General features: G+C 48.4%; 1 protein-coding gene across 5 annotated transcripts in view; it reads right to left on the reverse strand.

Annotated features, from left to right (window-relative positions):
- TRAPPC9 (trafficking protein particle complex 9) overlaps positions 1–26,021 on the reverse strand; it is a 545,767-nt gene that overhangs the window by 358,588 nt on the left and 161,158 nt on the right. For all 5 annotated transcript variants that reach the window (XM_035012000.1, XM_035011999.1, XM_035011998.1 and 2 more), the window contains one exon: positions 16,776–16,900. In XM_035012000.1, the coding sequence (XP_034867891.1) occupies positions 16,776–16,900 (125 nt within the window). The remainder of the gene's footprint in view (positions 1–16,775; positions 16,901–26,021) is intronic.

Below are 26,021 nucleotides of genomic sequence, written 5' to 3' on the forward strand. Positions count from 1 at the left end.
CTCCTCAGGGCATCTGCAGCATCGAGCACCTGACCCTGTGGAACCACCGTCCACCGGGCTCCTGAATGGCAGGGACCATTTCTCTCCTCTGGTGTTCTCAGAAGTTGGCAGAGAACCAAGAACATTCTCATACTCAGCAAATGTTTACTGAGCACATTTGATGCGCCAGACACCGCTAGAAACGGAGGTTCTAGCAGAGGATGTGACAGTGAGGACAGAAGGCACAGCGGGCTAAACGCTGCATCTGAAAGCCGGGGGCCAGGGGGTGCTCGCGGGCTTCCTGGAGGCGAGGCCAGCACTGCCGAAGCCAGAGACACTGAGCTGGTGTTGATCACAGCTTCTCAGAGCTCAGTACAGAGGGGGTTCTCCGGGCATTCAAGGCCCCCAGGGATACTGGTAAAATGTAGATTCCAAACTCAGGACACCTGGGGTTGGGGCCAGATGATCTTTAGGTCCAGCTGGCTCCCAGGGGACACGGATGCTGTTGGTTGGTGGAGCATACTCTGAGTAGCAAGAATGCAGAGTATTCCAGATACACGTTCCAATCTACCCAACAATCCCGTGAGATGCCTATTAACTTCCGAGCAATTTGTTTCACCTGGACCTTTGGGTAACTCGCCTGGTGTCACACAGTGGATGGCCAAGCTGGAATTTCAATCCAGGGCACTCTAACCCCCGGAACCCTTATTATACCCACCCTGTCGTGCCACTTCCAATAAATGTCTGCTCCAAGCAATCAATTAAGAAGGCAAAGCCATACAAATAAATAGAATTCATCCCAAAGTCAAAGGTAAATATTTCGCATCATCTGCACTGCTGCCCACATCCATAAATCTTAATTTTGTTACATGCCTCAATTAAACTTCAGAATGCACCCCAACATGCATTTAAAATATACGCATGTACACTTCAAAATATATACAAAAATATTCAAAAAGATGAGACAGTAACTTCGGAAGACAAGGTCTGACTGGAAACTGGGTGGGGGCGGGGGTGGTAAGGATGGAAGGAAATGCACAGAAACTCTCTGCTCTACTTGGTAATGTTTCTCGTGGGGACCCACCAAACACAGCTCAGAAACCGCGTGACCCGCAGACTGGGGTGGGGAACAAGCAGGAAACGGATGGCGGGGCAGGCTGCTCTCTGTTGGCGAGCAATATTACAGGTAAGCGAGTGAGGAGCGGGCACTGCAACAAACCCAGCGGGCCTGGATCAAGTCAGACATCCGTGTGAGCTCATGTTTAAGCTCAAGGGTGTGACCCTAAGCAGATGGATAAATCCATGGGGAATTATGTGTAGATACACAGATTAGTACGCACACAAGTACTTCCCAGCTCTGAGGGGGCTTAGAAGCAATGCCATGCCAGGGCAAATTCTTATAGAATTCCAGAAACTTTCCAAAGCTCCCTGCCAACAGAAGTGGAGCCTGTCTCCCACTCTCCCTTCCCCACCCCTAGGGCCAGGGCTGCACACATAGCGACTTGCTCCCAGAGAATCCAGTATGGAAACTCTATTCTGGCAAACATTACTCCAGCCAGGTGATCAAGGTCAACGCCATCAGTGATACATGTGACAAGAAGGGCACGTCACCTCTTTCTTGTTTTAAGAAAAGCAGCAGAGAAACCCGAATCCAGGAACAGTCGATAAAATATCTGATTGCTACTCCTCAAAACCCTCAAGGTCACGGACAAACGACTGAGAAACTGTCACAAACCAGAGGAGACCTGAGGACTGAACTTCATCTGCTATCCTATCCTGCATGCGACCCTGGAACAGAGAGAGGACAGCGGGGGATAAACTAGTGAAAGCCGAATTAGGAACAGAGTTTGTTCACAGCAATGCAGTGATGCTGGGACCTTGCTGTGGCCAGGCCAGATGTGAACAGCAGCGAACACTGGTAAGAGATACACAGGAACGCACTCTTATTTTTGTAGCTTTTCTGCAACTTTCAATCCCTTCTGAAATAAAAAGGTGCCTTTTAAAAAGGAGATGAAACTATAAAACCTTGCATCCCAATGGCCTCTCTGGGCACCACTGTTAGGATGCTGCAGAAAGGATCTCAAGTTCTCATACCTCCAGAGGCCAGGAAGAAGGCATGAAGCAGGCAGGAGGTGAGCACCGGGGAGAAGGGAGGGCTACGGCCTAGAAAGCACACACCTAGTATAAACATCCAACACGAAATACTCTGGGAGCACCGTCGGGGCCCCACATAAACCCGCAGGCTACATCTTCCAGCCCGCTGAGTGCCAGTTTGCTCCCTCTAAACGGATGGATGGCTACTGGAGACTGCAGGGTCATGTTTATGATGGAAATGCTGCATGTTCATGCAGTTTCAGCATGTATCTTCCGAATTTTTTCATTAATATTACAGCCCAGTGTGGTATAGATCGTTTCTTGAGGGAAGTTTCCTACTTCCTGGCTAAACACTGCTGTCCTGTGGTCTGGCTAGACGGAACACAGAACTCCTGGATTCTTCTAAGGAGGCTTCAGATGCTTTGTTTCTTACCACACGGTTGCTACTTGACAAATGTTGTTTTATTCTTCCGGAAAGCATCACTGCAGTGAGCCTCACTCACGTGTTCAATGCCCTCTGTGTACGCTGCTACGGAACAGCTCTAATTTCACACTCGGGTCTCACTGTCATTCACACCTTCTGGCAGATGACAGGTCCTGATACTGAATGTGAAAATACAGTCATACTTCTGGTGCTAGCGACACATCACGCTGGACCCCCACACCGGGGAAGGGATGGCAGCAGGGACGAGGCGCAGGGAAGGGACAAGGACCCAGCCTGGGGAGGACACCAGCGTGCAGCGCTGTGAGCCACTGCGAGGGACAGCGTGCCCCCGATTAACCTAACGCCACACCGTCAGAACCACGGTGCAGTGGGAGGGCCCTGAGGACAGACCACAGAAGCCTGCAGCTCTGTGGGAAGGACTCTGGACCCCAACAGAGCCACTGACGGCCATACTGTTAGGAAGGGTCTGTGCTAAGCCTCGTCCCTCATGGAGAGAACCAGAGGTTACACGCTGCTGGCCACTTGTCAAGAGCACATTTGATGTGAAGCATCCGGCACACTCCTCGGCTGCGTTAATTTTCTGCTGCTGTATAACAAATTACCACAACCTTCACAGCTAATAGTTCCCCGGGGGAAAAGGCAATTTGAACAAGCTTCAAAGAGGGTACCTTTCTCCACTGCTCTTCTAAGGTGTTTGGAAATGTCAGAGAGCTGGTTCGGAACTGCTCCCGGCACACATCACAACACGGACATGTCTCCGCTCTTAACAGCCTGTACTGTTTCCAAAACAAACTCCAAATTTCCGTGACATTTTCACTTCTGAGCGATCCCCTGGGGAGAGGAGAACGCCGCCGGGGTTCAGGGTTCAGGGCCGCCTGTCTGCAGCACCCCCTCCAGTGCTCTCAGTCACCAGGGTGAGAATAGAATGCTCTCCCCCGGACGGTTGTGAAAATGAAAACAGGATTACGGAGAGAGCGGAGGTGGGCAAATGGAGGAGTTTTCAGGTGTATGTGAGCAGGGTGCCACTCAATCTCAGAGTGAGAAGAATAATGCTGAGCACTCCCCTCACACCAGGGGCTGTCTCAACGGTCCACATCAATTCTTAATTCTCAGCAATCCCAGGAGACCGGTATGAGTGTTACCCCCGGGGTTCCACAGAGGAGACAGAGGCACAGAGGGCTTACGTAACCTACCCACGGTGGCACAGCTGGTAAGTCAGGACACCAAAGTCCATGCTCCTGAGCACGGCTTCTCTGTAGACCAATGAGATTTGTAATCATGATAAATAGAATAATTACATTTGGTAGGACTTTAAACTAAAAGTTCTCTCTTATCACTGCATTCTCAAAACTACCCTTAGAGGGAAATAAAGATATTATTCCCCACCAGGTGTTCCTGGGTGGTTCAGTCAGTTAAGCGTCCCACTCTTGATTTCAGCTCAGGTCATGACCTCAGGGTCGTGAGATCAAGCCCCGCATCAGGCTCCACGCTCAGCGCGGAGTCTACTTGAGATTCTCCCTCTCCCTCTGCTCCTCTACCAACTCACACTCTCTAAATAAATAAAATCTTTTAAAAAAAAAAACTAATTTCTCACCATTTGAAGACATTTATAAACAATTCCTTAACATGAAATTAAAGATTAAAAGGAAAACAGAAGCATCTTGTTTGTTCCTGGTAGGCACTATATTTCGGAGTAACTGAACAGCCCTGTAGTTGAGCTAAAAGTGCTACTTTACAGAAGAAGGCCACTTGATCAGAGTAGAGACATAATATAGAAAAACATTTCATAAAATCTTAATGACATTAAATCAGGCAAGGATGATCAACTGATTTTAAAACCATTAGATGTATGATTGATGCATCCATATTACTGCTCAAGTACCAACGTGCGGAATATTCTCTAGTGGCAAGAGGAAGAACATGGTGGGCTCAGACCACCATCGCCCACTCCAGGGGTCAATCTCAACCTCACTGATGGCTGAAAGCCAGATACTGGGCATCTCTGATGTGATACAATTTGAAGTACCAACTTCACCAATGAAGTGTCCTAGCCAGAAATGTTTCATCTGAATCCATTAAGTCTTTACATACAATTGGTAGTTTCCAGGAAATCAGAATAGAGAAACTGAGTAATGCTGTGGGGCAGCAAGTAGACAAATCCAGAAGGTAGCACGAATGGCCTGGTCTCTTCAACAAGCATTTAAAAAAAAAAAAGTGCTAGATTAAGACAAACAAGTGACACACGGACCAGATACAATGAGTAATCCCAGACTATATTCTGGTTTGGACTAGTTAGTTAAAACAGAACTTGGGGATCATATGAGGCAAATTTGAATACTTCTTGCATAGTAGAGGCAATGAAAATTTACTGAAATATAAAATGGAATGGAATTAATTGAACAAAGTTATAAAATACAGTGACCTAATTTTGATCTAGGAACAAACATGCACAGGTATTCACGTATGCATGCTTCTAAGAACATGCCCAAGTATTTGTGCATGCATGTTCATGAAAACACATCCACACGTATCCACACATGAACAATAAAACCACCCAGGAGGATACGCACTCTGGGTTCCCACTGGGGTTCTCTGGGCCGTGGGGAAGTGCAACTTCACTCCTTTTATTTCTGCTTGTCTCAACTGCATGATCGAATTACTTTTTGCTGGCACCGTTTCTGTAATGATAAGAAATGTCTGTCCGTCTGAATGTGCCCATGCTCCACGGATCTCCCAGTGCTGGTGGGTGGGGACGGCAGCAGCACTCACCGCTTACACCTACGTGAGGGCCTACTGAGAATGACGATGGTCACTCGGGGCTTCGTTCGATAAACGAAGTTCTCTCACAGACAGAGATTTAAAAAAAAAAAAAAAATCAGTACTTGGGGGAAGAGCTGATGGAAGAGAGACGAGGCCATTTGAAAAACACCAAGGGAATGCAGCTGGAGGCAAGAAGGCTCGACTGAAGCAGTGGGTGTGAGTGGCCGCGGAGGAGCACGCTGGACCAAGAGCCACTGGTGAGGGGGCATCTGCAGGACACTGCCTGGCTGACCGGGTTCTGGCAGCGACGGAAGCATCACACGGGAGGCCAGAACAGAAAGAAACAGGAGAAGCCCCCTATGGCACCTCCATCAAAGGAGGAGAGAGAAGAGGCACCTGGGGGTAAGTTAGGCGCCTGGTAGTATCCAACCCGGTGAGAAAGGGGAAGGGGGGGTGGTGAAGATCTGAGCTCATCGGCAGAAGAGTCACAGAAAAGCTCAGAGAAAGTCTTCATCGACATGCCGAGAATTTAAGCCAGATGCCAGGGGTTTGGGAGAAGAGCGTGAACAAACCTAATGGAAAGACCTGATGAAAGAAATTCAAAAATCATCTATGGCGGAAAGGAAAAGCATGTACCAACACTCACACTAGATGCAGAAGTGACGGCGTTAAGTAGCACTCATGAAGTCTGTTACTATGACCAATGCCAAAATTCCGTGGACTAGAAAATTCTTAGTGTTACCAGGGCTTAAACAAGGTATCACCAGTATTCAGAAGATACAAAGACTATCAGAAACAATGGGAAGGGGCGCCTGGGTGGCTCAGTTGGTTAAGCGACTGCCTTCGGCTCAGGTCATGATCCTGGAGTCCCGGGATCGAGTCCCACATCGGGCTCTCTGCTCGGCAGGGAGCCTGCTTCTCCCTCTGACCCTCCCCCCTCTCATGTGCGCTCTCTCTCTCTCTCTCATTCTCTCTGTCTCAAATAAATAAATAAAATCTTTAAAAAAAGAAAAAAAAAAAGAAACAATGGGAAGTTACTCGATAACCACAAGTGCTCAAAGGAAGTGGCTTCTGTCACACAATCCATGAAGTCACATCCTGAAGGCCAGTCAATGTGTTCATTTACTTTTAGCTCAGCAAGAAAATGAACCCCAAACTACACTAGCTACAAAGATCAAAAACATCCATCACTAACAGCATCTATAAAAAGGTTATGTAAATCTCATTAATATAGAATACTGTTTAAGTGCTGTGATCCAGAGGCAATCATAGGATTAAGAACTTAAATTCTAAGACTGCCACATCATGGCCTATTTGGAGATCAGGGATTTTAAGCCCTGAGTACGCTACATGGCCTATCTTAAACCTCAGGGCGAACAGGGCTAACGGATGGACAGTCCGTTGGTAAGAGGAGTCCACCCAGAAAGCTCTTTCTGAAATGGGCTCCTGCTGCCCATTCCTCCTATATCCTGCACCTCAGGCCAAACCTCACAGCCAGACTTGGGACTTCCCCTCGCCCTCTCAACACCAATTTGTGTCACAAAGAAGCGCCGATAGGGCCCAGAAGCAGCCTCTGAATTGCAGGCCCCTTTCTCCATGCTCCGCACTTCCTCTGACCTCCCTCCCCTTCCTTACCGTTTCAGGGCACAGATCCCGCACATCTTGTGTCAGATTTATTCCTCAGCATTTCGTATGTTTTGAGGCTCACAAGACTAGGTGATGAGAAAAGCTACTACTCTTGACTTGCTGTCTACACATCCCACAGTAGGATGACCTGCTCACACCCAGAGTCTGCGCACTCAGATAAGGTCCTGAGCTTAGGGTTCCAGGCCCAAGTTCCTGCCTTGCTTTTCCCCAGGCACCTTTTAAAATAACCACTGAGAGCTGAGCCCCTAAAAAGTCAGTGAACTCCGTCCCAACCACCTTATGAGTAACACATGCTCATATCCTGCTGTCTCCTGCTCGCCTATGATCTGGGACAGAGGACTGCCCTTCCACCAGCTCTGAGAATCCCCAACGGTGCCACCATGAATCTCAACCTGTGGAAAGGCCTGGACTAGAATCAGGCAGGCTTATGGATTTCCTAAATGGGGGTTTCTGAACTTTCCCCAAAATAAGCATTTTAATGTGTAGATTATTAAATCTATTAATTGTATGCTTCTGTTCAGATTTTATCATAAATGTTTATGAAAACGCCTTCCCAGGAATCCAGGTACTACAAATCAGTCACTGAGGTCCCTCAGACCGCGCTGAGAGCTCACCACGAGCTAATCTAGGAGTCACTTGAGGAAGGTCAGATCTATTCTTAGTGATACTTACGGTCCAGTCCTATAGACTGGAAAAAAAAAAAAAAAAAGGCAATTAAAAAAAAAAAACAAATATTCCATACCTTAAGGCAGTGCTTCTCCAAGCATGGTCCCCACACCAGCAGCAGCATCACCTGTGACCTCGTGAGAAAGGCAGGCTCCCAGCCCCCATCCGGACCTACTGAATTACAAACTCTGTGGCCGGGGGCCAGCGCCACTTTTAACAAGCCCCTGGGTGATTCGTATATGTGCTCATGTTTACCCACCAATGTAGCAAAAAATTAATAGCAAAAGGAATTGAGAGAATACAGCAACTTTTTAGAAGCTATTTGTCTTTCTTGCTCATTCATTCAACATTTACTGAGAGCATATCATGTGTCCGTCCCTGTATCAGGAGCTGAAAAGGCAAAGATTAATAAGGGCTCATCCTTAGCTTTGACTAACCATCTACAGGGGCAAGTGGCTTGTATATAATAAACGCTTTGGCAGTTGATGTTGGTATTCCAAACAACATCCCAACTTCAGTACAATAAACCGTCCCTCACAGACTATTTAACTCTCTCTGGCAGCATCTACGGCCTCTGCAGAAACACCCTTGCTGATGGTTCTACCCAAACCAGCAAGCAGTCCTCAGCCCATCACCACCTTCACTTTCCAGGGAGCATTCTTCATAAGCTGACATGTCCGTTTGCTGTTTGTCCCTTCCCTCAGAAGGTGAGCTCCAGGACCTCATCCTGTGCACACGCACGCACACACACACACCCCCTCCGCCATCCAGAACTGGACATGCAACAGTCGTCCAGCGAACAGGGCGGATAAACAGTTGCGGGCGTTCAGAGCAGCATCACCACAGCAGACAGAAGTCCCACAGGTGTTACGGAACCTCAAGGAACATTCTTCCAACCTCTCCTTGACATTTGTTTCAGAATTCCACATGCAGTAGACTCTTCCACTTCTCTTACTGCTGAGTTTCTTATTAAGTTTTAGAGGAGTTGAGCAGATTAAAGGATTCCTTGAAGCTTTTATGCTTCACTTTGTAGAAAGAAATTCCATCTAACTATTACTGGGACAGATTAGGAATAATTTGGAACTGAATTGGATTGGCCATTTTTTAAGCTTTTCTTATCTACCAAGGCTAATAGCAGACGCTTTCCTCCTTACAACAGCCCAGGAGGAAGTCTTATTATCCACATTTTACAGATTGAAATGGAAGGTCAGACAGGCAAAAAGCTTATAGTCACTGCTCTATAAATATGGCTTAAATCAATAGAGAATGTTTTGTGCTCCCTAGTAAGTTTGGAGACTTAGAAATTATACGAAGAGGCAGGACGATGTTGTAGAAATAGCCCAGGCTTTGGATTCAGACACATCGGGCTTTGAATTTTAACTTCTACTGTGTAGCTGCTTGCCGCTGGGCACGTTACTTAATCTTCCAGGGCCGTGCAGCGACTTCCACTTGCAGACTGTGAGGCTGGGAGCATGAGAGAAGTAATCTGTAAACGCTGCTTCAAGTGCTAAGTCTCCCCGGCGTCACATCCCAAGAGGCCCCGGCCAGCACGCTCCACGTCCTTGAGTGAGTACGTGACCATGAACCAATGGCCTAATGTGCTTTCTCCCCCCAGATGAAGGGAACCTTAATTCTGCTACGCCCAGGCCCCAAAAGGCTCATGGAACCTTCTCTCACCTATAACACTGCTTAAGAAAATATGCTCTTTGCATAACGTAGCAAATGTATTCAAGTTAAAAAAAAAAAAAAAAAGACTAAGTTTCTTAAGCAGATTCTTCCAACCGGTCCATTTATAAACACAATTACTAAAATATAAGAGTGCATGAGAACTTTATGAACATCCCACATTTCTTTATATAGTTTATAGTTCTTTATTATAAAAGCTGAAGCAATACAAAACATTTAACATGATGTAAGCTATCATCTGAATGTGTTGGGATTCTGAAGAATCCCAGAGTTAAACCTTACTATGATGGAGAAGAATTTAACGTTCAGTCTTGCTTTGCCACACGATGCAAATCTCTTCATAGAAGACAGAATTCCCAAGGAGAGGGAATATTTGAACTATAACCCAGACCACGTGGATCAAGAGCAATCTACTGAAGGCTGAGCGCTCTGCCAGGTGGCAGGGAACACCCTGCAGCCATGAGGAGCTTCTAGTTCCAGGAACTTAGGGACATATGCACAGAATGACAATGGAGGTGGGAGTAGGCAGCAGGTGGGGACAGGGAAGGAGTGCCAGGCTCTACTTGGGTGAAGGCTAGACAGACACATTAACAGCAAAGCATGGCTGTACGAGAGGATTGGGAACAGGCCCAGAATCCAAGGTATGGAGAAGGAACCTCCAATCCACTGGGACAGCCAGCGCCAGCGAGGAGCAGTGTGAGCGGGCACGGCTGTGGAGCCAGGAGCAGTGCGTGGCTGCCATCGGGGAACACCCCTCAGCAGTCACCCGGAAGCACAGCGGGAGGCAAAGCGTGCATGGGATCGGGCTGAGGAAGTGCCCTTCTAGTTCTAGTTTGCTGAGAGTTTTATCAGGAGCCCACATTGTACCTTGTCAGATGCTGCTTCTCCAGTAAGATGCTGGCATAGTTTTCCTTTCTTGGTTTGTTGATATAAAGAACTACATTTGTCGGCTTTCTAACGTCAAACCAACCTCGCATTCCTCAGATAAACCCTACTCATCAGTATTTTACATATTGTGGAATCCAATATGCTAACACGTTACTTAAAATGGTGCTCAGGAGTCTTCGTTGCTGTTTTCAACTCTGTCTGCCTTTGCCTTCAGGGCAGTGCGGACCTCACGGAATGGGTCAGGAGTATTCCCACCTTCAAGCTCCCTGAAAGAAGAGTTTAGGTAAAACTCCTATTCATCCTCCTTCAATGTCTGGTGAGATGCAGGAGTGAAGCCACCCAGGCCTGATTTGCTCTATGGTGAGGGTTTTAACCAAAAATTCTGTTTCTGTATTTCCATAATGGACACAGAAACAGCTACTGAGAACAGCCCTGTCTGTAAGCTGTTGCCTTGGGTCTTCCAAAGATTTGGTCTAGTTCATGTCGGTGTTCAGATTTACGGGCATCGAGCTGCTCACGACAATGCTCTACCTTCTCCCTCTCTCTAGAGTCTGGAGCGATGCCACCTCCTCTGCCCCTGTCTTCTATCGTGTCTTTCTCTCCCATTGAGCTGGCTGCAAGTTGCTAAATTTTGTTCATTTTTCTCAAAAAACAAGCTTTTGGTTTCCTTGCCTCTATTAGGGTTTTCGTTTCTGATTTCATTGCTTTGTGTTCTGATCTTTATTTCCTTGTTTATGGTAGGTTTAATTTCCATTTTTCCTACTTTCTTAAAGTTGGAGCAGGGGTCTCGACTTGAGACCCTCCTCCTCCTCCAAGGCAGGCCTCAAGTACGCCACGCGCCCAAGCAAACACTGCGTTAGCAGCGCCCAGACACTACACTGTGCTTTCATGTTCACTTGTGTCAAAATACTTTCTATTTTTATTTTGTTCTCTCTTCTTTGGCCCATGGGCTCATTGTAAGTGTGTCATTTTGTTTCCAAACATTTGAAAAATCCTCAAAGATTTAGTTATTGGATTCCAAGTTCACTACTGTCAGAGAATATACTTTGCGAAATGAGAATCCTTTGAAATTGGTTGAGATTTGTTTTGTGGCCCTCTTCAACGGTCCCAGTTCCCCAGAGAACAGAGCCGCAGAACCGAAAGACCGAAAAAACACCTCAGACGTGGGAGCAGCAGCCGATCACCACTGGCCACGTGCCACCAGGACGTCAAGGCCCTGGGCCCAGGGAACCAGGGGTCCGGACGTGCAACTGTCTAAGCTCCGTGAGGACAGCTCCCCTGGCTCCCCATGCTCCCCATGCTCACTCCCACTCCAGAGTGGCCTCCCGTGGAAGCCGGGGGAAAAGAACTGCAGCTGGCCTCCTCCGACTCAGCCTCTTGTCCAGCAAGTGCCTTGCCCCGAATTGTCAGAACACGTTTGTGCGTTAGTTCACTGCACAACCACTTCTGGAACACTTGCTGTGTGCCGGGCGCTCTGGCAGGCCTGGAGACGGGACAGCGGCAGGAGGAAAGGCTCTGGCAGGACTGACATGCTGGCGGGATCCCACAGAGCATGAAGGCAGCAGGAGAGCAAGCGCGTGGCCAGGGCAACGGCGCAGAGTCCCTGCGGAGGCTCCTGGGACGAGGTGGCAGCCTGCAGCACGTGCGGGGGCGGGGGGGGAGAGGGGGTGCGAAGTTGAAGCGTGAGGTGGGGCCAAGCCTGGCAAGTCCACGCGACAGAACACCGGCCCGTGTGGGAGAGGCGGGCAGGGTCCAGGCTGGGGGGCTCTGCTGCTCCCTAACCAGGAAGGCCCTGGACGAGCCTTCAGCACACCCTTGCACTCCCCAACTCAGGCAACCCCCACTGTTATTCCTCCTACCCAAGCTGTCCAAATAGTCCTTCAATGGCTCTTCACTAACAACCGAGCGGGAGAACAGATTTTCTCCCCAAACTGCAGGTCAGGAAAGCAAGGCTCGGGTGTTGTGAGTGGGTGGACTGGGACAGGGGCTGGGTTGTGCAGGGTGTCAGGGCAGTGGCGAGAACAGAGGAAGGGAAGGTGCATGAGTACCAAGCTTCCAGCTCAAACCCAAGCTTCCAAGGAAAGCAGCCAGCACGATACCTGGCTCCCGGCAGAGGAGCCCCGGGGTGAAGCTGCCGCCAGGGCGGCTACGGCCATCACACCTATTCTCTGAGATTTTTGAAGATAAGATGTTGTTGACCAGGGCGGGCATGCACCAAGCTCCCAGGAGCCAGATACGCACAGAGCCCAGAAGCAGGCCCGTTCCCACCCCTTCTCGCAAACTTGCTTTGGTTAGGACTCCCGAGTTCTCCAGCAGGCCTTCTGCAGGCACGGGGTGTGCGCGGAGCATGCTGTCGGCGGAGGGCAGGCCATGGTTAGCAGCCAGAGCTCAGCCAGCTCCCACATTTGCTGTGTAGTCCAGCCCTGGAGGCTGAAGCTGGACGCTCCCAACAGGCAGGGCTGTGGGGACCCTCACTGATACACTCAGCACAGGCCCACTCAGGGGAGAAGCCTCCCACTCACTCCGCCAGCGCACGGCAGGCCAGCCCAGGTCCTGGTGCCTCGGGAGGGCTTCGGTGGAGCCCTGGCCACTCCAGTCCTGCTGCCACACTGTGTGCACACAGGCTCTAACTCAGCGGTCAGTACTAGCCTCGCCAACCCTGGGGAAGCCCGGCTAAGCAGGAGTAACTGCAAACGACTTACTCCAGTCAGTGACCCCCGGGCCCCACCCATCCCCAGCTGCTCCCTTTTAACCAGCAGGACTCACTTAATCAAATCTTCTCTTTTAATATACAAGAATAAAGTCTGTTTGTTATTACTTCTTGATTTGGTCCAGCTTTTTCCCCCTGCCAAGCTCTGACATTAAGCCTCCCAAATACCCTACAAAGGAGGGTTACTCCATTTTACAGATGGGAAATTGAGGGTCAGGAGAGGCCATATGTAGCCTGACTGGCAGGAATACTACTTCTAACATGCAGCCATTTCACACACCTCTTGTCTCAAGCCTAGAAATTCTTCACGTTGGTGAGCGGCGGTGCGCGGAAAACCAGTCACCAACACGGATAGACACAGTCAGAGCTGGTGCAACAGGGGAAGCAACCTTTCTGGGAAATCTCAAGAAACACATGGTACCATCTCCCACTTCTGGAGGGGCTCCCTAGAAGCTGCCTTTCACTGAATTACTGGTTTCCATGACTACACCATTCTTTGGTGATCATTTTACAGGTTTAGCACATTTCCAATTAGGTCACGTTATTCTTGCTCTGGGAGCAGAACTGGGGAACAAGCTCAGCAGAGCCAAGAAGCCCAGGTGACAGATGCCCCCACAGCACAACTCCCGCCCACTCCCCAGGAGTACAACCGAACCACGGAAGACTCACCTCCACAACCAGGAAAAACTGCCTCACTTCATCGGTTACCAGCACCACGAGGCCTCCGAAGAGAGAGGGCTGTTCCTGCGTGCCTGTGAATGCCCACACACCCCTTCCCGCCCACCGGTGTCAAGTGCCTGTCACCTCAGTGCTGTCCTCCACACACAGGAGCCTGTCCTACTCAGGGTCCAACCCCAGGGTAAGGTTAGTAGAAGGAACATGGATTCAGACCCTTAATCCCCCACCTGCTAACCCTATGACCTTGGGCGAGTGACATAACCTCCGTAAACCTGTTTCCCTACTTACCTAGTAGGGTGTTTGCCCAGCTGGTGTACGTGTGAGTGTTTAGCACCCAGCAGAGCTCCTGGCCTGCAGAACACACTTCACAAATGCTAGTTCTTTTCCTTTCAGTTTTCTTGGTAAGAAACTAGTTGAGGAGGGCCCCCAGGCTCTCTGACGAAAGTGGCAGAAGCTTTCATGTGGGTGATGGGTATACTTCAAAGTGCTGAGACACGGAAACTGAACGCCAAAGTCCAGTGGGGGCCAAATCCTAAGGGCATGGATGCGGGAATTGGGGTACCCAAAATATATAAAGAGCTTATATAATTCAACAGCCCCCAAAATACATAATGCAATTAAAAATGGGTAGAAGACATGAACGGACATTTCTCCAAAGAAGACATCCAAATGGACAACAGACACCTGAAAAGATGCTCAAAATCACTCATCATCAGGGAAATGCGAATCAAAACTGCCATGAGATATCACCTCACCTGTCAGAATGGCTAAAATCAACAACACAAGAAACAAAGATGTTGGCGAGAAAGGGAAACCCTCACGCACTGTTGGTGGGAATGCAAGCTGGTGCAGCCACTCTGGAGAACAGTATGGAGGTTCCTCAAAAAGTTAAAACTAGAGCAACCCTACGACCCAGCAACTCGCACTGGGTATTTACCCAAAAGCTACAAAAACACTAATTTAAAGGGATACATGCAGCCTGATATTTACTGCAGCGTTATCTACAACAGCCGAACGATGGAAGCAGCCCAAGTGTCCGACAGATGAATGGATAAAGAAAATGTGATATATATAATATATATATAATATATATATACACAATGGAATATTACTCAGCCATAAACAAGAATGAAATCTCGCCATCTGCAACAACATGGACAGAGCTAGAGAGTATGATGCTAAGTGAAAGAAGTCAGGAAAAGAAATTCCTCAGGGCTTAGAAACCAATTAGTGGAAGGAGCTCCCAAAGGCTTAAGTTTATGGGATGAATACCTGAACTGAGAATGATTAGGCAATAAATACACTTTTCAATGATCAGGGAAAAGGTAGGAAATACCTTATGATTTCACTCATATGTGGAATTTAAGAAACAAATAAGCAAAGGAAAAAAAGAAAAAGAAAAAAAGAAAGGGAGGCAAACCAAGAAACAGGTGATGGGGATGAAGAGTACACTTGTCATGATGAGCACAGAGTAATTATAGAATTGCTGAATCGATATATTGTGCACCTGAAACTAATGTAACACTGTATGTTCACTACATGGGAATTACAATTTTTTAAAAAGAGACACTGAGGCTGTTTGTAAGCAAAATTCAGGAGAGGGTACAGGGAAAGATGGTGGACTGGAGTGGCGGACAGATTATGTCACATGACCTGGGAGCCATGGTCCTCTCTTTAGAGGAGACCATCTACTCAAAAAGTTGTCGTAAGAATGTAGAAGGACAATTTCTACACTTGCCTGACCCACAGGATGTCCTCAGCAGATGGTAACTATGTTTCAGTGAGTACATTTCAGGACACTTACGCTCATCTACATCTATATACATTTATCATCAGCCAGGAAATACAACGCATTCAGCCTTGCAACGCTTGATTCAAGAAAACTCACGTGATGCCACAGCCACCATTACCCAAGAGACTGAATAATGGCCTCCTGGATTTTGAAGTTTGGCCTCCAACTCCAAGAGTGCCCCGTGGGGAAGGCCACATGGCAGCGGAGCTGAACTGCAGAGGGAAGCCGGAGTGCTGAGGGGCCTGGGCAGGAGAACGGCTACCTGTCCAGGGTTGGCTATCAGGAGGTTCCAGGGGATGTCACACCCAAGGGCCCACGAGGACATCAGTGCTCCAGCTTCGCCACAAATGCGGTGCTTTGTGGTTCCACACTTGAGTCCTGTTGCACACCTCCATGCCTCCCTTCCTCTGGTGGGAAGCATCGTCCCACACCCCAGTCCCGTTGGCTCACAGGGGAGCCCTGACGCCCAGCAATCAAGCTACAGTGTGAATACGCCTGCTGCAACAGCTCCCAGCTACACCACTCCCCTGCAGGGCCCTCAATGGACAAGACTCTCCCCTAAAACCTACCTCCTCGTAACTGCCATCCACGGACAGGACCTCAGTCAAGGAAAAGCAGCTTGTTTCCCTCCTGCCCTGACCTCACTTCAGATAGCATCCATGCTCCGGATTCGCTGTGCCAGACTCACAACCAGCATGGCCAAGCTCTCCTGATGGGTCTCACCAGTCACGGCCCCTCGGACATGCTGGCATATATATACCTCACAAGGCTGGGCCTCAACACGTGCTTACTTGACAAGTCATCCCGGTGACCTTGCTGCTTGTACCCCCACCGTTGCTGTGAACCTCTGGTCCTCTCACTACAGCCTGTCCCTTGGTGGGTGTGGGCAAGCAGAGCTTTCCCAAATACTGAAGTTGTCCCCAAAGCTTCAAGCTCCAGTTCAGGCCTCTCCTAGGGCCCTTGGAAACAGCAGTCTCTACCCCACCAGAAACCCTAAGGAACCTCTGCACAGATGTCGTACACTCATTCAGTCTTCCTCAGGGCTTAGAAACCAATTAGTGGAAGGAGCTCCCAAAGGCTTAAGTTTATGGGATGAATACCTGAACTGAGAATGATTAGGCAATAAATACACTTTTCAATGATCAGGGAAAAGGTAGGAAATTTTCCACCTTAATCACTGTACTCCTTGACTCAGCCCCCAAATTCCCAGTATTTCATGGAACAGAGTTAGCAACAACACAGCCACAGAAGCTGCACTGTAACTGCTTTCCAGAACATTCCACAGAATGGAAAATACTGAAACACCAGCTCCCCACGAACACGATTCTGTTAACACATGCGTCCTTCCCCTTCCGAAAAACACCCAACACTTCGCCTCTGAAGGCGTGGCAGAAACCATGAACACCAAGCCGCCGAGCAGACGGACTCACCTTCACGTGGCTCAGGTCCCCCGGCTTGCTGCCTTCGGGTGGGTTCACGGGCTTGCTCTCCACTCGAGGCCTAACGACCTGTCGGAAGGGACTGCACAGTGGAAAGCCACTCACACTGATTCCATCTAGAAGAGCAAAATTTCAAGATGTTAGCACATAGATAATATAGGGTACTTTAAATCTGTTTTCCTGAACTTGAGTTCAAGCACTGGTTTTGAACAAAAGGAAAGCAGACAATTTTACAAGTGGATCCCAAAAAAAGACGGAGAAACAATGACCAACACAGAATAATGAGCATCCCTGATGTCCAGACCGTGGTCCCGTATTATCACTCACCCTTTTAGTGAAAAGAAACCAGGGCTTCTCAAAGAAACCAAGGATGCCAACTCAGTGGCAGGAAATGGACAGATGAGCTTTGAACCTCTCCTTCCACGGGAGAGCCAGGAAACCAAGACTACAAGGGTGGTGTTAAAAGCCTCTGCACCCGGGCGCCTGGGTGGCTCAGTTGGTTGAGCGACTGCCTTCGGCTCAGGTCATGATCCTGGAGTCCCGGGATCGAGTCCCGCATCGGGCTCCCTGCTCGGCGAGGAGCCTGCTTCTCCCTCTGACCCTCCCCCCTCTCATGTACTCTCTCTCATTCTTACTCTCTCAAATAAATAAATAAAATCTTTAAAAAAAAGCCTCTGCACCTGATTCGAGAGGCTCCCACCGGCTAAAGAGGAGACAGTTCAAACTTGAAGAGTGATAGTAATGGCAACTGATTGACATTCTTCAAGTAGGTTTAAATCCATAGTTAACAGATCCAGTTTAAATCCCTTTTTAATCTATGTGTTCACAGTAATTTTTTCAAAAAGTAAACGGCTCCCCGTGGAGGATAAGAATCTACTCATTTTCCTGAAAACTGGTAAATAAAAGAATCAAGCATTTATGGGCGCCTGGGTGGCTCAGTTAAGTAACTGTCTTTGGCTCAGGTCATGATCCTGAGGTCCTGGGATCAAGTCCCGAATCAGACTCCCTGCTCGGCGGGGAGTCTGCTTCTCCCCTCTGACCTTCCCCCCTCTCATGCTCGCTCTCTCTCTCTCATTCTCTCTCTCTCAAATAAATAAATAAAATCTTAAAAAAAAAAAGAATCAAGCATTTAAACTCTATTTCTTATTTGAACTGCACAGCTCGATGACCAAATAATAAGGCAACATATATCTTTATAAAAGTATTCTAACAAAATGAAAAACAAGGGATAAAACTGGAATACTATTTTACAACCCCTAGCCCAGGATTTTTCAACCTCGACACTACGGAGATGTGGGGCTGGACATTCCTTATGTTGGGGCTGTGCTGTGCACGCAGGAGACTTAGTAGCATCTCCGGCCTCGACTCACGAGATGCCAGTAGCAACCTCCCCCCAGGCTGTAATAACCACAAACTGCCAAATGTCCCTTGGAAGGGTGGGGGCAAAATTGCCCTTGGTTGAGAACCACTGACATAGGCAATGAGCATGAGCGATTTCTAACATCACAAAAAGAGAAACAGGCCAGACATTCCCTGTCTCGTGAGGTAAGAACACAAGACCACCACTGGATATGCCAGAAGGATCAGAGATGAACCGGATCAAGCTTCTGGATCTAGCTGCCCATTTGCAGGAGGGAGGGGCACAGAAGAACAGGTTAAGCCCCACCCACAAGCATGCAAGCAACAAAGCCCACACTACAGAAAGCTCTTCGGGTCAGATGTCCCAGGTTCTTCAACATATAAATTACAAGGAAAAGCAAAGAATGGGAATACTTGTACATGAAGAGAAACTTACATTTAAATAAACGGGCAAGAATAAACTATTCTATCTAGTGATTAGTAAACATCAGGATAGTGTTTCCTTTGGGGGTAAGGATGATGAGAGACTACTCAGCCGGCGATGCTCTGGCATTTGATTCAGGTGACGGATTGAAGAGGTTTACCTTGTAACAACTCAAACTATGTGTTCGTTTAATTTTGTTTTAACTTTTTATTTATTGTTTTAATTCCAGTATAATTAACATACAGTGTTATTAGTTCCAAGTGTGCAATACGGGGATTCAACAATTCTCTACATTCCTTAGGGCCCAAGATACATGGACCCTTAATCCCCTTCACCTATTTCACCCATCCCCCACCACCTCCAGAATCTGTTTCTAATTTCAACAAAACAGTTTAAAAACACAATTCTGTTTTTGTTTTTGCTTTTTTCAAAAAATTTTTGACTGATTTTTCAAATAAGGAACAGTGTCAAGATTCACATTTAAGTGTGCCTGGCCCTCAACTTTCTGGGACACTGTTCCATTTGCAAACAAGTCTACTTAAATTGACAGGTCTGAGGTGTCTACTGTGGAAATGAGTTCCCAATTAGCTAAAAACAAACAAACAAACAAACAAAAAACAGCTGAACTAGTGAGTTTTTTAACAATAGTTTTATTATCTTGTGTCCTGCCAAAATATATCCCTTGTCAATCCCCGTTCTGCTCTGTGTTTCTTCATCTTTGTGCATTTCCGATTCTCTTCCCTCTGACAGCCATCTTTGTGATATCCCAAATTGTCAGTTCAAATGCTGCCTCTTCCACAGTGCGTCCCCCTAGTTGCTGTGGCTGAAAGCAAGAACTCTTCCTCAGCGTCCGACACCTCATCCACCCTACGGCCCACGCTCACAGCATGTAGTCTCTACCAGGAAGACAGGCCGCCTGGCAGGGCCACAGGTGGGATGTCAGAAGGGCCAGGAACTTCTACACCATCTGGCTGAGTAATCTTTACCAAGTTACTTAGCCTCTCTGAGTTTTCAAATTCCTCATCCCTAAAATGGGAGCAACCAGAACACATAAGCTGCACGACTGCCTGGAAGAATGAGCTCTTACATATAAAGTGTTTGTCACAACGCCTGGGATCTGGCACCTGTTCAACAGAAACAGCTTGTGTTATTAGAGCAACTTACGCACAGGCCTTGGATTCCTTAGTGGAGTATCAGCTCCTTGAAGAAAGAGTTCTCATTTCACTGCTGTATCTCCCACAGCAGCTCACACAGGCTCTAGCAAGTCAACTCTCAGTAAATATTAAGGCAATGAAGTAGTACGTTACAGGGCCAAATGTTTCACTCGGTTTACACCCCATGTTTACCAAAAACTCCATCACCCCCAAAGTCACATGCGACCATCAACTCTTGGTTTGTTGAAATCCCAGCATTCAAAGCCCCAGCCCACAGCTGTTACAGCTGAAGGAGCTTCCCCTCCCCGCTGTCCACTCCCCCAGCACCATGGGCACCATCTAGAAAAGCTCTCCACCACACTATGGGGCCTGCAAGCCTGCAAGGGGGCTCACATTATGAACACAGATACTGCAAAACCTAAACCTACACTTGTCAGCAACCTGTCCTAGACACTAGGTCATCCTCTGCCTGTGAGCAAGCACGGTGCTCAAGACCATGGTCACTCAGCCCCTAGGTCATCCTCTGATGGGTGAAGGCCAGATGCCCGAAAGTATTTTAAATACTATCCGTGTCACCCTGACTCACACATTCACACACAGCCTGGGACACGGCGTACCCTGCTCTTCCCTAGGAAAGCTCCCATCATCAGCAAATTACACAAATGCCACTAGTTCCTAAAGGACGCGGGTTCTTTTTCGCCTTGGAAATACCAGTCCTTGTTCACACTAACACAGTGCTAATGTCTCCATTTCTGCAAGTGGTCTGGAGCCCTGGACTGCAAGGGGAGGGTGTCGTAAAGCCAAGCTCCCCCCTTCTCCTTGTTCCTTCTCCACCCAGCTGGCTCTGACGGGACCAGGGGTAGCCCTAATCCAGCCGTGGCCAGAAATGGAAGCATCCCATCAACAGCAGCTGATCCAGACAGAAGATACCAGAAGGGTCACACACAGTCTTTGTAGGAGATTTCATCTATGAATTCCAGGGGGAGAAGTTGCGGGTGGGAGGTATCTTCCTTTGAATGATAGCTATGAAGACACAGGTATGGGGCCTTCATGCTGCCATCCTTCCCAGCACACTGAGAGAATCTGAGCAGCTCACACAACCCTTTGAACGTCTATTTTCTTGGCTCAAAAATGGGAACCACTTCAAGGGAATCCATGAAAATACAAATCTGCAATGTCTTCGAACTGGAAGGATCTAGGATATGCACTTAGCAAAAAAAAAAAAAAAAAAGCCGAAAATTACATGCGAAATGTGCCTCCTTTTTGGACACAGACCTCAAAACTTCAAAGAAACCTCAAAAACCTATGATCTTCAAGCTCAGAAAAAGACTACAAAAATCTCTCTACAACTTCTTTATAGACTATTCTGCCCTCTAATCCAACTGAGGATGAAAAAGACAGGTAACGGGTAAATATGAGTGGAGACAGAAAGGAGACTTTGGAAGGTCGGGAGAGAGGCCGGAGCCCAGACAAGGATGGGGCTGGAGAGGAGCTGCCACACAAGGTGTAAGGGAGATGAGCAAACCAAGTGCTCCAGGAGCAAACCCCCCCACCACCACCTCCCCTCACCCCCGTGCCCATGGACGAGCAGCTCTCCAGCTGGGCTGGGCTGCATGAGAGAAAATTCTGCTCCATCACTCGGGCAATTTTTCTGCCAACACAGGCCATCACAAATAGAACAGAGAACAGATTGGAATGACAATTAATGGGAAGGCAAGACCAAAAAAGTTACAAACAGACGAAGGCAGCCTAGTAGGAGGACCAGAGTGGAGTGGATTTCTCAGGGTATTTAAGAATGGGATGAGTCTGCTAGATCACAATGAATCAAACTGAGCTTGAGAGAACTGCATAGTTACTGTTTATAGTGCTTAATTTTTCTGTTAAGAGCATCTCTGTGGGCAATTCAGAAATACAATTTTGTATAACAAAATAACAGGTTCCTGAATTCAGCTGCATCCCAACCACAGTGACAACTTGAGAGGTTGACAGCTCAAAGGGGGACCCATGCAGCAGAAAGAAATGGCAGTCACAACAAACAGCTGTAGTGGGGGGAGGGGTGGTGACAGTGTTTACGTGTGCTGGGCATGGCCCTGGGCCCCAACACACGCCATCGAACAGTCCCCCACTCCCTGCAAGGAGCACTGTTTTTCTCGACTCTGTAGATGAAGCTGAAGAGTCTGAGAACATAACTCAGTAACACCACACAGCTCATCAGAAGTGGATGCAGGACGCAGGACTGTCGGATTTGGGTCTACCCAGCAAAACTGCAACCACACATTTCTGTCCCCACATGAGCTTCTATGAAACCTCACCAGCCAGGCTGTTGTGTGGCCCACCATGTACCATCCCATAAGCCACGTGACCCTAAACCCATTGTAAGGAGCCTCACAATGGCTTAGCAGCCATCTCCACTGGTGGATCTCAAGGCATGTGCACATTTTTGCACACTTTCAAAAGAATCTAATGCTTAAGGCTGAGCATCAATTTCTCTCATGACAAGTTACATGGATTGGAATAAGATGTAACTAGAACAAAATACATTTTCAAAGGCAGAAAGAGACAATGATCTCCCAGTAGGGGTTTGTCAATATGCTTTTCCAGGCAGAATATATTTTGAGGATGCATTTTTTATTCTTAAAATCCATGGGTGCCAAAAGAAAAAAAAAAGTCCATCTGGTATCTGGCTATCATAAAATATCCTCCAGAAAACCAAAAGAGTAGAAGCATTTGGCTCAGAAATTAGCCAATACTCATCCTCAATTTCCATAGGAAAAGCAGGGAGTTCATTCACTCAGAAACTCTAGGATAGGCTTAGGAAAGAAAATTCATGTAGTAACAGGGGCCTTCATCTACCATCCAGACAAAGCAGTCCTCACTCTCACGGCAGCCCTGCTTTGACGCTGGGCTTCCTCTGTTGGAGGCTCCACTCAGCCCTGTGCCTTCGAGGGCCTCAGGAACCTGCATGTACGTGGCTGCTTCATAACTACCCACTGAGCGTGTGGGTGGTTCCCAGCTTGCTTTCCTAGGCCCACAGACGGGAGCTCCTCGGCAGAACCTATGCTCTGTGCTTTCCATCTACCGGAGTGACACTCGCCTATCCCCACACCGCCACCGCAACACCTGCTCTGACCTCTGGCAGCTCCCATCTACTCCCTGTACTTTTTCTCCATCCGTCAGCCCCCTTGCCCTCTCTTCCTTCTCCAGCCTTAGATTCCACAGTCAAAACAAAGGGCATGAAACGTCCTCTCTAAAGGATCAGATAGTATTTTCGGCTTTGTGAGCTACAGGTCTCTGCCATGAGCACCAGCAGCTGCCGACATCCGTGAACACACGGGGTGGCTGCGTTCCAGTAGCCCCAAGACAGGCAGCAGGCCTGCTGGCCAGGGCACAGCTGGTGACCCCTCCCTGGAAAGCACCCATCATTCCCCTGCCTGTTCTCCCCTTAAGCTCACCTGACAAGACCCCACTCCAGGCTAACTCCATCTACGTTCTCCACAGTGGCACCTGAAGCCCAAGATCGATGGGGGAAAACCACGCACGGTGCCAAGCAGGCTGTCTTCAGACACACAACCACACACCTGGGCCCATTCTCGCCACCGCTGAGCATCCTACCATATCCGGAGTAAGTCCTCCCTCTCCTCCCGAGTCACTACCACCCGCTCCCCCGCCCCCTCCCTGCTGAGAAGCCGATCCCAGGAGAAGCAGAGAGGCAACCAGAGGAGAGGGGAGGACCAGCCCCTCTCCCATCACTGCTCCTCCACCCACCTGCATCTAGGACCACACTAGTGCTCCTGTTAAGGGACAGCCTGGCTCCTCCCACATCCCAGATGCTCCCTGGGAACACCCGCCCTGGGCGGTCTGCAGCTCTGCCCCTTTCCGTTTTAACATTCTTACTGAGATGTAATCAGCATAGAATAACCTGCAGAAGTTTAAAGTATACAACTCGGGGAGTTGACATTCCTCAAACAATCAATGTGATCGAGACGGTGAACATATCCATCAACTGCAAGCTTCCCTGTGCACCCTTGTGCCTCTACCCACTGGGATCCTCCCCAAGCCTCCTCCTCCTAGCCCCACATAAGCACTACTGTTACCACAGGTGTGTTCGCATTTTCCAGAAGTTAATTCAGATGGAATTGGACACATTACACGCTCTTTTCTGTCAGGCTTCTCTCCTCAGCATACTCATCTAGAGCTAATTCTAACATACTATGTGTATCCACGGTAGACAGCTTTTAATTGAACAGAATTCCAGTGAATGGCTCTGACAACTTGTTTATCCATTCACCTACTTATGAACACTTAGACTGCTTCGACCTTTTGATTATGACAAATAAAGCTGCTCTGAACACTTCTGTACAAGTCACTGGATGGACATATGCTTTCATTTCTCTGGGTTAAATATCCAGGAGAAAAATGGCTGGGTCCTTTGGTAAGTGTATGTTTGATTTTCCAAGAAAGTTGTTAATGGGCTATTAATGTTTGTCAATAATCAGAAGGACTCAAAAGAACAAGGAAGAAGAGACTATCAAAAATGAGCAGGCAATTTGAGAAAGAACAGGGCATGACCTCTAAAACTGAGAGACAGGACCATGTAACGCTCATCAAAGAGCACATCCGAGAGTCAGGAACCACAGACAACCAAGGGACCCAAGGTGTGGCTCCACCCGGCTGCACACAAGGCACACTCCACACAGAACGGCGTCTGTCTGTCCCTCCAGGGACAAGTGTGAAATCCACGCCACAGCAAGGACTCCTCACAACACCCAAGGGGGATAACAGGCCGCAAGAGCCAATTTCCAGTAAGATCCCACCTTGGAGCCTGATGACAATGCTTCCCTTTGCTGGAAAGGGACACCATTCGAGTCCCTGGCCACACAGGAGACCAACTAGAGTGGACTTTAAATCCATGTAACAGTTCTGTTGGCATCAGGATATTACAGAGTCGTGTCCTCTAAAGATGGTTAGTGGGTGAGAATGAAGCAGGGGATACTCAGCCCAAGATAAGGACGCTCGTGGCTGCTGGAGACAGGGCCCGGACGTGTGTCTGCCAGCGCAGGCTTCTCTTCTCTGGACACCTTCGAGAGAAGTCAACACTTCCCAGCAGTCGGCCGCCTCTGCATGACGCTGACGAAGACGGGCAGCTCCCCTGGTCAGCACACACAGACCCTGGCATGGACAACAGTGCCCTGCACGGACCTCTCCCCTAGACTGGAAGCACCTCGGGCAGCAACTGCACATCTTTCGTCTGCACTTAAACCGCTTATCACAGCACCCAGCATGAGGCATATGGAGGAAGATCTGCTGGGTGAGCACATACGCCTCATCATTTCCTCCGTTACTAAGTGATGGGAAAGGCCTCACACCCTCAGGCCACTGCCTGGCACACAGGGGGCCCAGGGCCAACCTCCAGGGCCATCAGTCAGATGGACGGGGATGCACAGGCCCCTAAAGCTGTGTGACAGGCAGCCCAAGCTACAAGCCTGCATCTAACAACATGAGAGGAACCAATGAATGATTTTATGAATGAAGGACTTCGTGAAGGAATAATCATCCAAGGACAATTTTCAAAAAATAACACTAATAAATCACTTTTCTGTAGAAGAATTCCAGAATGGATTGAAGAGTGGGGGGTTCCTGGTCACCACGCTGGGCCAGGTGGGAAATAGGAAACTTCTTGGCCAGGACCTTGGGGACAAGTGGACGGAGTGTGGTAACCTGGCCCCCACCCGAGATGGCAGTTGCTGTCACCCTCTCTCTCCTTCTCCAAGCAGCTGTGGCACCATCCATGGCCCCCGTTTCCCCAGGCCCAGGCCTTCTCCCTGTGAGCACAGGGGAAGGTAGTCCCCAAAGGACCAAGCGATAGGAGGACCTGGATTCGAACTGCAGGGTATTCCCTGTGTCTGTCCAGAAGCAGATTGGGGAAGGGTCTGGACACGGAATCAAAGCTGTGGGGCTGCCAACCCTTGCCTCCAGCCCTGGGCAAGACTGCCAGCATCACTCATCAACGGATGATAAAGGGCTCTTCTCAGGTCTTACAGCTTGTACACCTTGTTTACACGTGTTATTCCATTTCTACTTTAAAACAAACCCAAACAAACATCCTTTCTCCCAAGACAGCCACAGAAATAGCTCAATTAGCATGTGTTATCTTAGGATAAAAATCAGGGAAAGAAAAGCAAAATACTGCCAGTTTGAGACTGGATGTAGAAGGCCTTTTCACGAGATGATAAAGGGAGAGCGGTGTTGTCCCAAGGCAAATCATGCCATGGGCTTGTTCTCCTGAGAAACAAGAAATTC

This window comes from Mirounga leonina, unplaced genomic scaffold (assembly GCF_011800145.1).
Source record: "Mirounga leonina isolate KUSES-001 unplaced genomic scaffold, KU_Mleo_1.0 Mir_165, whole genome shotgun sequence".
Taxonomy (NCBI): domain Eukaryota; kingdom Metazoa; phylum Chordata; class Mammalia; order Carnivora; family Phocidae; genus Mirounga; species Mirounga leonina.